Raw genomic sequence first — 16867 nt, forward strand, 5'->3', positions numbered from 1 at the left:
TGAGAAATACTGGCGATTTGATAAAACCCTACGGTAACCCTGATTCAAGAGTGCACATACGTTGAGAAACATCCTGTTGATAATGTAAATAAAGTATTTAACTCCATTACGTAGGTCATCAACCACTTTCTTCTCTTATTTTTGTCCTTTGGGGCACAAGCAAAAATCTTCTCCGGCGAGAAAATAGAGGTACTTGAGCGGCGAGGCACTAAAGACGATATATATGGTTTTCACACGTTTGTCTATTGAATATCCATGCTGCAATACACTTATTCCACCAACCAAATGATATGGGTGTCCAACGTAGATCACAATCCGCGACCAACTTAGTCTCATTTAATCCTTCCTAATCTCCCCAAACAATCCCCTTTATTTGTTTCAACAAAGCCTTGGCAACCTTAAATATTCTCAGTCAGCATTTTGACGTTAAAACAGCAATTATTTTCACCTAATTTGCATTTGAGCCCTCGTAGATCGATTTTCTATCCACTTCCTCAGTCTGTCATCAGTGGATACCGTGCCGTGACGTCACGCTCCGATGACGTCGTGTTTTTAAGTAGCCGATGATGGTCTAATTTTAAAGACTCATAACTCAGCTTAAAAGCATTATTCATCCGCAAAATTTTCGGCGAGTACATACGAGGCAGGGAGCTTCTTATTCCAGTACTTTAAAAAAATTGTGCATGTTCCCCATTGCTCGCGGTGGAGACATAGCATAAAGTCATATTACATTGCAGCTTATTTACCAAGTATTTGGAATAAATTTGCCAGGCGTTCGTTCGGGGTCTTCATACTGCATCTACATGCTACCCCTCAAGCCGCTTCAGTAGGCGAGTGGGAGGAGGTACATAAATGGATTACGATGAGTGGTATGGGAACCATTGTCGATACTCTTAACGTTGAAATTAATTTCTCAGAGAAAAACTGATCAAGATTTGTCTCACTCATAAAGCCATGGAGTGAACTGAAAATCCGGAATTAAATATAAAGTTTTCCACGCCCAAATAACAAATACCGATTGTTTTTGTTTACTTTTCATTTGTTTGATTTATACCTTGATGTATCGTCTGCTAAACAAGCTCTTATGGCTAATTTTTTTTACTTTAAGTTTGAGTTTTACAAGCTTTAAAAATAAAGTATTAATGGAAGAATACCTCCGTAGAGAACAAATCACTAAGACTAAAATCTTTAAAAATATTGCACTTTTAACTCCGGTCAAATACTTTTTTCCTTCGGTCCACGGGAATGCTATCATGTTACCTTCAGAAGATTTCAAAGTTTAACAACTTTCAAGAGCCCATACGAGTGAGTAATTAGTACTTGTAAATTTTTAGATTTCTCTTTTTTTAGATTTCCATAATTTTTTATTTAAAGAAAAAATTGCAAGGCAAGCCTAAGCATACAAGAATCTCCCCAAATCAGGAATTACACCTTCCTTACCCAAATGCCCGAATGAGCTAATGGGTGGTGGAATACATATCTGGAACTCAAAATCCTGAACTCGAGGACGCATGGCACATTCATAGCTTGGGGGTAGGTTTCCATCGAGAATTTTGCGAATGACCCATAGTTCCCAATCCTTTAAACGAACTCCTTCCTTCAATCCACAATAAGGCCAATTCTTTTTCTTTCCATCAATAAATCTTTTGTTCTTCCTACCCCTTCCCTGCTTGCAAAAGAATTTTTTGCTGTCATACGGTTTCAGAATCCTTTCTCCGCTTAGTACTCAATCCAACCGCTTAGTACTGTTTCTCTGTCTACATTTATATTTAGAAAAGTATTCGAATACTTTTTCACATACAGAATTTATGCCCCTTCAAAGTGACACAGTAGCATGACACTATGGATATAAGTAAAAAATTTACAATACAAAAAAAAACAACAAAAAATATGACACAATATTACAGTGTGACTGAGCGGATAGGAATTGATTGATTAGTTTAAAAATATGCGGTTGTTTTTTTTAAGCGATGTTGAGATGGTACTGCGCTTGGATAAATTTTATTACATTTAAATTACATCTCCTTCATAAGCTGAACGGTTGGCATATTTTTATTAATAAAATGGAATTTACATAAAATTTGACTTAAACATCTCGGAGACGAAATTCCAAGAGACACCCCATCCGGAATTGGGTCTTCCAACGTGAATCATGGACAACTGGGGCATTGTATTCACTGCAGTTTCTCGTCATCACCTGGGTCCGACATAATTTTGCCACTACTCACACTCGTAAATGTACTCCGTACTCCCTTGAAGCTGTCGTCGGTCCATCTCGATGTTCTTCAGGTTCTCGTCTTCATTCCCGCCGGACCGGTACGTGATGACCAAGGATTCCTGGCTGCCCCCGCCCCCTCTGATTGTCTCCGTCGTCTTGGTGACCACCAATCCTCCCCCACCCACCGAATCCCCGCTCTCGGAAGCCGCGTACGTCTTCGTCGTCGTCGTAACTACGGTGGAGCTCACACCGCCAGTCGTGGCGCTGCCGTCCGCAGCGCCGCTGCCGCCATCTAGTGTGGTCTGCATTAAATCTTTGAGCACCTGAGGTTCGTAGAAATGGCGGATTAGTGAATGTCGCATGAAATGAGGCACAAAAAGTTACGGAGATTTATTCAGGAATTATTCAAGCGTTTCTCGCTTATCACAGAAATTAAGGCAAAATACTACTGAAATGATGATTAAAAAAATGATTGAATGAAAGGCAAAAGAAGAAAAGCAACAGAATTACTTGGAAGATTTTCACCATTTTCCGTAAATACGTACTGTAATCAACAGATACTTTCTAATGTTGGTCTACAAAGGTAATATCAAGAAGTTAGAATTATTGTTATTTGAATGAAAAAGGCAATTTATTTTGTTTTATCAATGCTTTCTATGTAAAATTACCCATCAACCTTAGAAAATTAATGTGGTAGATATAACTGAATGAGTTAGAAATCAATAAATATACTTCATGCATTTACATACCAGTAAGCTTGTAGGCGTTTTAATATGGTCATAAATATTTTAGGCGATGTAGTTTAGCAGCTGGTGTATGTTGTATTAATGGCGAGCGTGAGGCATTTCTGCAGATGAAGTAGCGTTGATGAACTCCAGGTCGTTTTAGTAGTTTGTAAGGTCGACCGAATATAATGTAACGAGAACTTTGAGAAATAATGTTTCCAGTTAGTTCAACGACTAGAATTTGAAATAAGAAAATCTCGAAAAATTATTAATTAATTAGCTATAGAAATAAATATGTATTGACAATTCACATTAGATGTATTCTTTAATGAATAAGAAAGACCTCACCAATACACATCTTGAATAATTTCATCCTATTTAGCAATGAGCGTAACCACAGACTAAATTTTTTCACGATGTCTCCAAAGAAAAGTAAAATAGTATACAATATCGCAGTATCACACGATGTCGCAAAATTTTTCTGCTGATGACTAAAAGAGAAACTTCAAACTTGATAGATTTTTTACACCAAATATTAAGGCTGATATCCAAAGAACAATCAATGCAAATTTAATCCTTCACTATAACATCAATTTCATGAGCACCTGGCAAAAATAGAATTTTAAGAGGATACAAGATATCAATGTTTAATTCCGCGAGGCTTGAAAGAAAAACAGGATGTGATACGTATGTGTTTTTGATGGAGGTGAATTGGTCATAATATTTTGAAATTATTTGTATCCGGAATTCATAATTAAATCCATATTCAAATGAATTGGAGAATAGCGAAGTTACTGCATTATACTTCAGTCGACTACAACTTTAAAGATATAAAATTTTAAATAGTAGACAGCCGATTTAACAGGACAATAACGACTTCTGCACTCGAAGTCCGAGTGGTAGATTCATAAATTTCGGCCATCGTTTTCCGATCGCAGTGTAGCGGAAAATTGTGAGTGTAAATTATTTTGTTTACATGTTAATTCTAACAGGATCTTAACGATAAGGAATATGCATGCATGAAAGTCCAATTTCGACTGTCACTTTACAATTCATAAACTCGAGATGTCATCATCGCCTCATAATTTTCGTATTGAGGTTACTATGATAACACGTAAATGAAACAGAACAGGATAACTGTATCCCATCGAAAACTGTCGCGTGGTGATTGTGATGGATAAAAACTATCGCCCATCGGTTTCAATAGGTCTATTTGAACCTCAGCAATAAAAGGTGACCTACCTGTTAATGCCCACTTTGAAAATGAGCAAAACCGATCGATCAAAGCTAACCCTATAATTTCGCGATCAAATCGAAGTGTCACCGTCGACTGCGTAAGAGAATCTGTGTTTTATTGTTTGATGGTATTGTGCAAGTATAATAAGAGATAATAAATCTATTAAATACAAGTTAAAGTGTGATGTTTGTAGAGATTACATTTATCAGAGCCTATTCTGTGACACTGGTTCCACACAATTTTTAACGGTAACATCTCAACAGGCGGTGCATCGTCCGCGACATCCACAAGGGAAACCACAGTCGGAGTTTCACCACTAAAAATCGCGTGGGGCATCACAAAGCTCATTTCATTTCACTTCACCACGAACTGTATGTTCCGCGAATTCAACTCGCTGGCAACTTGAAGAAGATAACTGTGCGAAGCTCTTCCTCCGTTTAGCAGACGCGAGTGAGTGTGTATATATTCACCGAGTGTGTACGAGAGAAGAAATTCTCTCGGTTTGCTTGGAGGTGATGCATGATGGGTGGTGGTGTCGCAAATTCAACTCTCTGACAATTGAAGATGACAACTGTGCGACTCTCCGCCCTATGCTTGGCAGACGAGAGTGTAATATTCACTGTTTGTGTTGGTGTGAAGGTATTCTCGCGGCTGCTCGGTGGTGGTGGTTGGTTGGGTGGTGGTTGGTTGGAGTTGGCAGACTGACCTCTCCAGTCGTGTAGAACTCCTTAAGCCTCCTCTCCCGCAACTTGTACATCCGCGCCCGGATCTCCCTCTTACGGCCAAAGTCCTCGGTGGCCTGCCACTGGAAACCACACACACAGACACAAAAAACGCGGGCGACGTGAGTGTTTTGGTTCGACCATACGCGGTCGTGGCACCGCACGCATGCGGACGGTGTCAAAGGGGTATGTATATGCGTACTCTTTGGGGGTAGGCTAAGTACTACGGGGACCGACTGAGAGTGAGGAAGAGGAGAGAGCCGGCCGGCCGGCAGGTGGGGACACTGGTCGTGGAGGAATGGCCATCCCCCCCTCCCTCCCCTCAATACTTCCCCTTACACCCTTCACCTTTTCTCCTCCATCCCTCCCCCTGTCAATCCAGTCTCCTCCTCCTTTACTTTTATGCTATTTTTTTTTATTTTCACGTTGCTCATTTTATTTTTCTCTTTTCACAGACGAAACTCGCAACACGACCGACTCACACACATAAAAAAGTTTCTCTACTCGATTTTTTTATTTTATTCGCGGATACGCCTCGCAGGCTCTGTCCACGAAATTTGGCGGACTCTTTTTTATCCTTTTTTAACATTTTTTTCCAAATTTTGAAAAGAGAGTGGATCCTGTATTGTTCCTCATATTGGTCTTCACCAAAGCGGATCTTTTTCCTAGTACCTGCATTGTAAAAGGGTTGAAACAAAATAATATTTCCAGGAGAGGGTCCATACTTTTGCATGCATATTTTATTTCCGTGCAAAGATAACATATTGCGATTCGTCCAATCGGTTTTGAGAAAATTACGTTCACAGACAAAGTAGCAACATAGGAATTGTCAATTCACATTGCATTACGATAAAATGATAATTCTCGTACATCGAACGCAAGTGTTGTGGCTCCATAAGCCTTGCCAGAGTGATTAATACTAATGAATTGATACCTTTTTCCCCTCTTCAATGCAAAAATTGGAAATTTAAACTTAGGATGATAAACATATTTTCCCAAAATGCGAATGAATGGGAATAAATTTTCCTGGGATGTGGATATTCATGATTTTGAACATGCAAAAATCAATTTAGAAGTAGTTTTAACTTCCTGTTGGTTAAATGTCTTAACTTTTCTGAAACCTAAAAATTCTCCGAGTGGCTGGGTTGGGGCAATCGCAAATAGCGACAAAGGTGCAATTGTTCGGACGGTCCCTTTAGCGAGAGATTTCAACGAGCCAATCGAAGCAGGTAAAACTTTATGGCCAGTTGATAGAAAAAATTCGCGAAAAATTAACCTACGAGAGCACTTATTGTAAAATTACGGGACCCATTAGTCAATGATGGCTTTCAGAGTAAAAATAAGTAAAATGGGTAAATAAATGAAAGTATTAACACAAAGTTTAACCGATTTTGAATTAGTTTGAGATGTCTTGAAAGCGCAATTGAACCGTCATTTGTTTCAAACTTTTAATTGCGAGTTTTAATACGTCACATACTGAATAATGGCTGGAGATATCGCCGCATTATGTATCATCACATTAATGGACTTATTCTATGAATTACAACATGGAAATAACAAAAATTAGCTCAGGAAAATGCATATGGAACTATTCAATTTCAATGAACTGTTTGCGGTAATTAACTGTTACTTCTAACCAGAGATATGGATGGCGTCCGTTGCGATATATTTTTTATAAATAAACTAATTCTTATTTTGCTTTTAGTGAGTAATTCAATTTTTGATATTTTTTCCAACAACCGGCTATTATTATACCCCCTCTCAGAGAAAAATAAGAAAAATCGAGCGTTTCATCGCGTAATGGTGAAAATATGCTGTTGAAGTTCTGCTAACTTTCCGATCGGATCAGGAATGTGCTGCTGTCAAATTCTCAACGGATGTCTCCGCAGTCGTCATCGAGGCTGAATGGTCAAGCCCTGATGAGAATGGCGGAGATAGCAGTTGAAATCTTGTCGGCACCCATCCGGTTAGAAACTCGAAGGAACTTCAAAAGCATTTTAAGCCTTGACAAAATAATATACATCCACATCTATAAACCACCCCGCAAGCCTATTTTAGGGGCGTTAGAACACCATAATTTAACAAATAAAAAGGGAGTACTCTAACGATGTCTTCCCTAGCATTTTTCAAAGTCCTTTATTTTTCGGGGGAAGTACAAAGTCCCATTCCCATCAATTCAGCAAAATATCTTTCTTAATTTATTACTTCTGTTGGACTATATATAGCGGGGTTCTAATATGATGTTATCCGTGTCGCTTTAAAATATATCTATCTTTTCTAATATTGTATAAAAGGCATCGAAAAGAAAAAAAAAGATATTTGAGACTAGGTACTTTGATGGAAGCGTAAATCATCGGGTCATCGTGGAAATTTAAGACTTTTCCTTCGCGCGAGATGGAGGTTACCCAGTATCAGAAAGACGTTATAAATGGTTAGAGTGAAGAGATGGACGTTTTATGACGACATATGGATCATGAATTGGGATGAGGTTGGCGTCTGAGGACACCTCGTTGGACGCCTAAGGAAAGAATCGAGAACGGATGCGTTTATCACATTAAAAAGGGATATAAAAATGTCATAAGAGCGGTCGCATGCTCCATTGAGCACTTCGTATTTTTTACGAGGGGCAATCGAATTAAAACGTCGAACACACTTTGATTGGCGACTCGCTTTAGACAAATGACTCACGACGGCCGTTCTCTCGCCTTTTCCTCTCCGAAGGGAACCATTTATGGACCGACTACAGACAGAATCAGGTAAAGCGATCGTCTGTACTTGTAGTTTTGTAAGTGGGTCTGGATTCGCGTGAAGACATGCGGAAGTGAATGGAAAAGTGTATGAGTTGGAGCCAAAATATTAACAAAATCCAAAGGAGTAAAATAATGCCACCGATAATTTTGGGATGGGATTGATTCTAAATGAAACCTGTTCGCCCATCATAATTAAGTCTTGGGAAAGGCTCATCACTAAAATTGATTTTACTCCTGCTCAATTGTTAGTTTAAATTGCCCACGGTCAAACCATTTTCTGTCCGCGAGAGATGCACTCGGAAATTGCACGCTAAATTTTCATGATGAAAAACCCAATTTTGTACTTTCCTCAGAATTTAAAAACCATAAAATAAAAATACTTTGTTCTATTCCACACTTTATTTTAAATAGTACGACCCGGGTTTCTGCATATCATGCTATCATCAGGTAAAACATGGTTTAAGGATTTACCTGTTGATAGCATGATATGCAGAAACCCCGGTCGTACTATTTAAAATATTTAAAAAAGTAGAACAGAGTATTTTTATTTTATGATGAAGCAGTTCCACAAAGTAACGCCGGAGACCGTGTCTTATATTAAAAGTCATAAAAAAACTAACTTCAGTGGAGGTTGGCTTCAGTAAAGTTCACGACCGGCTGAAAGTTACTGTCATCTATGTTGAAACCATTTACTATGTGTGTGAGTTGTTGGATATTGTATGTACTACGTAAGACATTTGTCTAGTATTGGCTCTATAGAAAGTGGGTTCTCAAAATAACGTCCTCGGAAATAAATCCTTTACCTTTACTCGTAGCCAACTCGGAAACATCGGAAACGAGCAACTCGGAAAATTTTATCTCTGAGATAAATCGACCACCGAGGCCGGCGGGGTAAAGTTCTCGCCTGCCAAACCAAAGGTTGCGGGTTCGAGTCCCACCTGGGTAAATTACCCTTATCGGGGGCATGGATTTTTGTGCACCGTTGATTAATAAATGTTATCAACCCCGATATAAAAGCCGAACAGTGCTGTTTTCGGTGGTGTGTGAAATAAAAAAATAAATAAAAAATTCCTTAGAAACGCCACGCACTAAAAGTTAAACTGAGTTGAGGGAGAATTGTACTTGAAAATTATACTTCTAGAAATAAGCAATGTTGAAACGATCTATCTTTCTCTCTCTCTCTCTCTCTTTCAGGGGCTGACCAATTGATATAAGAAATTGAAGTCAAAAATAAATAAAAGGGTAAAAATGAATTAAAAATTTTACCACCATAACTATTTATAAGCAATTGGGTTGAACATTTGACGATTGAACATAACTCAGTCCTTGAGAAAGCTTTCCAGAAAAGATGGGTATTATTAGATAGTACCTAGCAGTAAGTTCTCATAACCTACGCTTAAATGTTTCGACCGGACGATTTTTTTGCGCTGCTTTGTAGTGAGACGTTCAAAGGAAATATTCTTTATGTCTACAATAGAAACTCCTCGCTGTGCAGAGATACAGGCATAAAAATTTTAGTTTATTGTTAAGTTTATTATGATTATTCGTAAAAAAGTTTAACCTGGCATGACTACAGGGCGATTTATATATATGTAGGTCACAAAAATACTTTATTAAGTATTATTTTTTTGAGATTTTATCACATAAGCAATGATGGCAGCCCGGAAATCCTTAAATCAATACCCCAGATTACGGTGAACTACTCGCAGAAACCGAGTAAAAATTCATATGAACACATAGAGTAAACAATGAACTGTTGGCACAGTAATTAAGTGTGCATTTTTTGGCCGATCCAGCATTCATCACAAACACGTTAGCATCCATCCGTTTTCTTCTTTAAACTACGTTTCACACGGTCTGTGTGATTCGTTACCCTCCCTAATGGTTTAACACCAGGTGAGCCGTAAATCGCGATTGGAGAGAAGAAATGGAATTGAAAGGAGATCACTCGAGGCAATATGGCGAACGGCCGCACGGCCGTAAAACAGGAGGTGGGGACGACGATGAAGCGTGGGCGGGGGATGTTTTTATGTGCGTGCGTGATGGATTTGTCACGGAAGGAGGAGGGTGGGGGGGGGGGATAATAGGGGGGAGAAGCGGAATGGATAAGAAGGCTGAAGAGCGTGGGCATACTGGTTGCCGAGGGAGGTGTGCAGAAAGATGAGGAAGGGTCGCTCAAGTTCTAGAGGGTGGTGCGGAAGAAACGACAATTTACATACGTACATATATCCAACTGGTGGACACTACGTCACGCGATAATTTGTGGAGGAAATAGCTGGCGGAGTGACGCACAGCTATGGATGCCCATCCAGTGGGTTTAGCACGAATACTACTTTAGAGCAACGGTCTTCAACTCATGGCCTGCCGGCTAATTTCTTGCGACGCCTAGAGGCTAAAGAAAGGAAACATACTAAAGATACACCGTTGAAAGGATACACAATAAAGATATGTTCCACAGAAGTTTTAATAAGCGATCCAGGTTTCGACAATACATAATGGCATTTCCATCTTTGAGTTCGTTGGGTCGGTTATTAACAATTCTGTGGAAAATACAACAGTGTATCTTTATTATTTATCCTGTCACCAAGTTCCACCAAATATCGCCGTCCAGCCTTAAGTTGAGGCTAAAGAAATTATTGCATCGTGCCACACAATATAAAATATATATCCACCCACTTGACAAGAATAAGCAATGTCAAAAATCTCATTGATTGATCGATTGAACTTTTATACCTATAAAGATTATTGCACTTTGAAACTATGTTTTTTATTTCATTGATGTGGTGATAAAGTGACGTGGAGTATTCCTTCCGGACGATGTGAAATCAATTTTTGGCCTTTGCACTAAAAAAAGGTTGAAGACCCCCGCACCAGAGTATTCTCAAGTCCGCTGCTAGAATTGTCGTCGCTCCGTGCGCATTAAAATTAGATTTGAAAATCGCCACTCGCAGCGCCACCAATCATCTACATCCACTTTTCTCGAAAATATACACGGCAGTGATACGAAAATGAGCCAATGAAACATATGAGCCGCACATTCAACTCATTCGAGTCGATCCTCAACTAAAAGAGACCACTTCCACAATGGATAATGGAGGAAGTCACTCTGAATGAGATAGATTTGCTAGTGTCGCCACCGAATAAAATGCGCGCGAAACGGCAACAGATATAACGCAGAATGGTGTCCCCTTGGGGCTTAGCTTCGAATCTAAGAATTGGACCGCTCGCGCAGATCCGATATCGCAAGTAATTAGAAGGCTGTCGTGGATGGCAGGGAAGGATAAGCGAGGGAAAAAATTAATCCTTCATCATTCGGCCATTTTCTTATAACTTTAAATAAAAAAAACAGAAAGTACTGCCCAACTTACATGAGCTGGTGCGTTCATTGGATTTTTGGCACATAAACATGCTCAGAGGGTCCCAATCCTGATCAGAAATATAAGTAAATAGTACGTCTAAGTGACTCTGACTCTAGAATGAAACACAAAGGAAATTATTTTATCAGTTGGATGGGATAAAAAAACAGCAGACCTAAGAAGCTATTTCTTTTCACTGGGCCTAACATTTCTAACAGGAGAAAACGGAATTTTTTCCCATGATTTCTGAAGGTGGGGTAGCTCACAAATTCACTCAGAGTAAATCATTATAGCTTTAATTATTTATCAAGACTTACGGGGAGAATGCTGATTTTCACAACACATTATTTTAAGCGCCAAAGGAGATTTCATCGCTTATAAATTGCGAAAATATAATGAATGAATTTACGAAAAGAAAACTCCCATTGATTATGCGTGTCTTTTACAGGAAATGACTGAGCTCTGAATGATGGATTAGAGATGTCATCGAATCAATATCAAGAAATAATCCAAAATATGAGAAAAAACTTGTATTGAAACAATTAATTACTAGAAGCTGAAAAAATTATAATAAACATCATCATAAAATCATCATAGCCAACATCATTGATAGCCGATCCACCTCTTCTAACACCCCTATTATCACAATAAAAGAAATCATAAAAAAATCTCTTGATGCTGATAAAAGTAATAGCAGATAATGCTGTGCCTTTGTGGCATTTTTTCCGAGTGTAACTCATCCACGCGCATTACTACCCTCAGTTAATTAACCTGCTGCATGACGAGTGCAAAAGAGCTCACAATCACTCCGCAAAAAAATGGCTGAGTCCGTTTATATCCGTTAAATGAGATACGAGACCACCAACGACCGGGTTTTTTTTGTCGCACACGCTTTGATTAAGCCGATGATGACAAAGCCTCCCTGGGCGCAGTTGCTAACTGAATACGGAATCACTGTGTTGCCAAAGGTGACCTTAGCCACAGGGAAGAGCGAAGAAAAAAATCTCCCGCGCTATCTATCATTCGGGGTGCCAAACCCCAGTGACCCACTCCAACCCCTAGCACGACCTGCGTTTGAGATGGGCCCACGCACTTTTTGAAGCCATAATAAAGCTGAAGGCCAAGGAATAAGGAACAGAGAACGGAAGGGACACGGTTTCAACACAACGTTACCACTCAGAAGAACGCCACCATCACATAAATTCTAAAATGGTTCACACTTCGCAATGGATTAGGAACTGCAAATAAGACTGGACGTAAAAGGCCAATGTAATTTTTCACTTGACCACATTTCGGTCTGCATCTGCCACAATATAGATAGAGGATAAAATATATCTCAGATTAAACAAAGTTTAGAATCAAATCATTATTAACTTAACGGTAAATTGGTAAATAACGTTAAAAAATGCCCACTCTCACCAAATATAATAGAGGTTTGCAGACAGTTTACTATAGCTCGAGCAAATTTCTCCATAAAGAAATAATGAGACATTATTATTTATCACATTGCGTTGGTTATCCTAATTTTTCAACTTTTAGAACTTGAAAGGAATATCGCTACGCCTAAAAATATAAGTTCACAATGTCCAGTACCTAAGGAATCAATGTTGTTAGAGCCATCAAAAATATGGAGGTGATTTTCAAAGTGAAAGAAAGCTCCAGGAAGCAGTCAAAATAGTAAACTGATAAGAAGTTTATTATTTTCATTCCCACAGCATTATTCTGGCATAAATTGGCAAGAAGTACAGGGTTTGGGGAAACATTACAGAGAAATGATCCCCACTCGTGAATAAAATCATAAGCACGGTAATTTTGCCATTGAAACAGATGCCTCAGCACATCATAATGACCCAGTGAGAAGTGAATTTGCTATCACAGAGTGTTGATTACTGAAGATATTTGATTACCTCACGCGACGCTAAAGCAATTGATAGTCGATCCGCCTCTTATGATACGCCTACCGTTTAATATTCCACCTCTTTCATTACTACCCTTGACCATTGTTGGCTCAATTCATGTAAAAGGCGTTAGATTCACTCAATTACGTATCTTATTTCCAACTCATACTGCGAATTTCAATATCTCGCTTCTCCTACCTTATTTATCAACCCGACGTTTCAAGCCTGGGATCAGTCCAAATCGTTTTTCATCAGATCCTAAACTTCATACATATGCCATAACATTCAGAATTAAAAACAATACTTTATGGAACGAGAAAATATCTATCTATTCATTTCTCTTGCGTAAAATGTAGAAAAAACCTTGGTTTGTAAACATATTTTTCGCTCCCTTTCATTGCATTGTATTTGTTTCTCAAATCGGTTGCAACATTTTCTTCAATTCGTCTTAAAGTTTCTTCGAAAAAAACCGGAATAACTGAAGAAGGCCCATCTGAACATGAAATCATGCTGTCAAGTATTCAGCTCCAAAAGGTTGCGAGTGACAAGTAAGGCATGAAATCAGTCTCAAAACTTGTCCAAAATCAGAGGCAAAAACTTTTGCTAAGAGTTTTCCTATGCAGACTGAAAAATAAGTTTACTTGTGCAATTATTCTTTTGGTATTAATATTCAATATAGAACATATTTTTATATGATAATCAATGCGGAAACAAATGATTATTTTGATTGATTTATTTTGATCAATTCGTGTTTAGATTATCTGAAAATAATAGTACACCTAAGGCTGACAGCAACGGCTGAGACAAGAGTTTAAGCATTCGAAATGTGGCACTATCAAGGAATGAAGATGATAAAAATGGAACGACAAAGTTATGGGGAAGCAGGTACTAAAGAGAGTGGAAAAAAAGGAAAACCTCCTAAGAACCTTCAGAAAAAGACGGAAAAACTTTGGTGCGTACCACCAAATTTAAAAAAAATTGGTGGTACTCATCCTTGATGATGACTCTCAAGATATTAAGAAATAAATATTCCATAAATAATCATTTTACGCTACGAGTATTTTTATTTCTCCCAGAAAAAGTTATGCAGCTTCATTCCGCAAATATATGAAACACCCCTAGGTGGATCTCAGGCCGAAATGGCGGTGAAGAAGTGTGCCTTAATATATTTCAATTTAAAAAATTTTAATCCCCCGTCCGAAGCCGCGTGGGCGGGCGGACGGCGTTGATCTGTTGATGGATGGGCTTCCAGCGACTTAGGTGGTCCACCGCCGTCAAATTGGGAGGTCCCCCACACGTCGAGGTGCGAAAGACGACAAAGAGGGAAAGCACTAAGTGCGGGGTGACCTCGGGAAATAAATAAAAAATGAAGGACGTCACATGTGATTCCGATTTCTGTCCAAATATGAAATCTCGGCCAGCCAAAAGGGGAACTGGGAAAGCATCCGCTTGGCATGGCTAAAATATTAATGCATGGCAGGTCGACTTTTCTACTTTGGAGTCCTTGAATGGATTATCGACCCTCAGCGCAAGGCGAGATACTATGCGGAAAATTTATTTTGATGACAGAAAAAAATCATGATTCCCACCTTTCTATTCAATTTAAAAGGCTTACTTGAAAATTTTTTAGAGGAAAACTACATTTACATATAGAGTATTGTATCGTATTCGTAAGGGAACGTGCCTTGCGATGACTATGTGGGATGGTTTTCGTAGTTTTCCACCCTCAGCACGAATTGGCCACTTTTTGAAATAGATACTTCCAAAATGCCAAGAAAATAATTCGAAAATCGTCAAATTTCATCTAAAAATCATGATAGTTAATATTTCATTAATTAAAAAAAATTCGTTAATGCCTAAAGACACCTGGGCATTCTTTTAAACGGTTTAAATTCAAGAATCACAAATAATCTTGGCTACATCAAGGATAATCTTTCTAAGGAAAAATAAAAACCCAGAATAACATTTAAGACATAAATAAGACCTAAAAGATATGTATTGCACGTTTCTAATCTTAGAGTCTTTCTCTGGACCTAAAACATATTTTTGCTTCATAGTTATTGCTAACTAATCATCTTTCGGCCAAGTAGGCGAAGCACATAACTCTAAATTCGTGGTGTTTGCTATAAACGCATGTGATATTATTTGTTAATGCTTGTTATTAGAAATCAAAACAAAATTTGTCCAAAATAATTTAATACATTTACAGTTGGGACTGAGTTTAGCACCGTTTTACAGAGTAATTAAAGCAAGACAACCCAGCGCCAGCAAGTGACGCTCGTTGAAGTCCCTATGCCCACGTATATGTACAGTAAATATCTTCAAACAGCTACCTCCTTCATCAAATACAAAGAAGCGCATCCATTTACTCATGGTTCCCTTGTATCCATCCTTTATTAACAATGAACGAATCCTTAGGCTCCTATTAATAGCCAATATTGTTACCGTAATATATATCGATTAAGTCCCGCACTGAGTTAAAGCATGAGGCATTAACTTTGCACATCTAGGTACATGTTTTCCGGGATATCACAAAATTACTTATACCACTTATTTTTCACAGAGTGCGACCCGGGTTTCAATGAATTATCATCAACTTCAGGCGCAAAAAAAAGTTTGCGAAAAAAGTTTTAATTTGCGCCTGAAGGTGATGATAATTCATTGAAACCCGGGTCGCACTCTGTGAAAAATAAGTGGTATAAGTAATTGTGTGATATCCCGGAAAACATATAATGGAATACCACAAAGTAAATCAAGAGTTAGTGAATTTTGTTTCACCTTGGTACAACCTAGTCAATTATTTAAGTTCAAAATACGTAAGGTGTTCTAGGCTTGACCAACTATTCGAATGGTGAACCCCATTACTGTGTTTGTCAAATTCTTTTGGTTCAAGATAAAAAGGCAAGCCGGAGCAAAGTAACATCTTCCTAATGCTTAAGCTGGTTCAGAGTTGAACACACTTCATTTCTACAATTTCCGCTCACTCCTCGCCTTCTTTTGTTGAGAGGGATCCGGTGCTGCCTTGAACTTGCCCTCAATTAGTCACAGGGAACCATACCTTCAAGTAGACAAATACCCCTCATCAACGTAAGCTACTCCCAAGGAAATACGGCCGATCCATCACCGACCTCATGATAAACCTGAACATACTCTTTAAGCCCCCATACGGTAGCATCTGTAGGCGCTACTTTCGTAGTTCTTTCTATCCGTTACCATCGATGATATCCTCAAATCTTTGGCATGAGGCTATTGACTTTATTCGTATACATCCAAACGCAACTCTCTTTCATACTACAGTTATCTGATTTGCAGTTTTCATAGCTAAAAATTCAAAGGAGTAATTTCATCCGACGTTGGGAGAAGGAGTACGGTACATTTAACCTAAGATTTCGAAACGCTCTGATTTCCAATCATAGAAAACTGTAAATCAACACACATATATTTTTAGGCCCGTCAATTCTACTATTTTACACATCGACGATCAAATGGATAGCATTACTGTGTATTGAAGAATGAATTGCATTGTAAATAGCTTAAAATCAATAGAGTTTTAATAAAAAATATTCTTGAAGAGTAATTTTTATTTATTATTCGGAAATAATAATTTTGGCATTGCGATAACATTTTTGCGATACAATAATTTGATGCGTAAACTCAGGCAGCTTGACGATAAGTTTTCACGTATTAAGGAACCTTCATGGAAAATTTATGGAAATACATCTCAGAAATATTTCCAATCTCTATAGTCATATCAATTTCCGCACTTGGGAGTTGATGAAAAAATGTATGATCTACCTAAGAAACGCACATATTTTGCGATGCTTATTCCAGCCCATATAATGTTAATTGTAACGGAGTCTAATGAACAAAAATGCAATATCCACCCCACCTACAAGAGTCCGACTCGGAATCACACACTTGACTGGTTGGATACTGTTACGTTTTACGCATCCTTGACAAT

At 38.4% G+C, this 16867-nt stretch overlaps 1 protein-coding gene across 8 annotated transcripts in view; it reads right to left on the reverse strand.

Moving 5' to 3' along the window:
- Positions 1-16867, reverse strand: part of LOC124159450 (mucin-12-like) — a 271706-nt gene that overhangs the window by 244948 nt on the left and 9891 nt on the right. For 7 of the 8 annotated variants that reach the window (XR_006864964.1, XM_046535263.1, XM_046535261.1 and 4 more), the window contains exons 2-3: positions 4887-4985; positions 2229-2541 (exon numbers count right to left, since the gene is read on the reverse strand). Coding sequence is in view for 7 of the 8 variants with exons in the window: in XM_046535263.1 (XP_046391219.1) it covers positions 2229-2541; positions 4887-4985 (412 nt within the window). In the remaining variant the exon portion in view is untranslated. The remainder of the gene's footprint in view (positions 1-2228; positions 2542-4886; positions 4986-16867) is intronic. The other variant, XM_046535262.1, reaches the window with a different exon arrangement.

Source organism: Ischnura elegans, chromosome 5, assembly GCF_921293095.1.
Source record: "Ischnura elegans chromosome 5, ioIscEleg1.1, whole genome shotgun sequence".
NCBI classification, from domain to species: domain Eukaryota; kingdom Metazoa; phylum Arthropoda; class Insecta; order Odonata; family Coenagrionidae; genus Ischnura; species Ischnura elegans.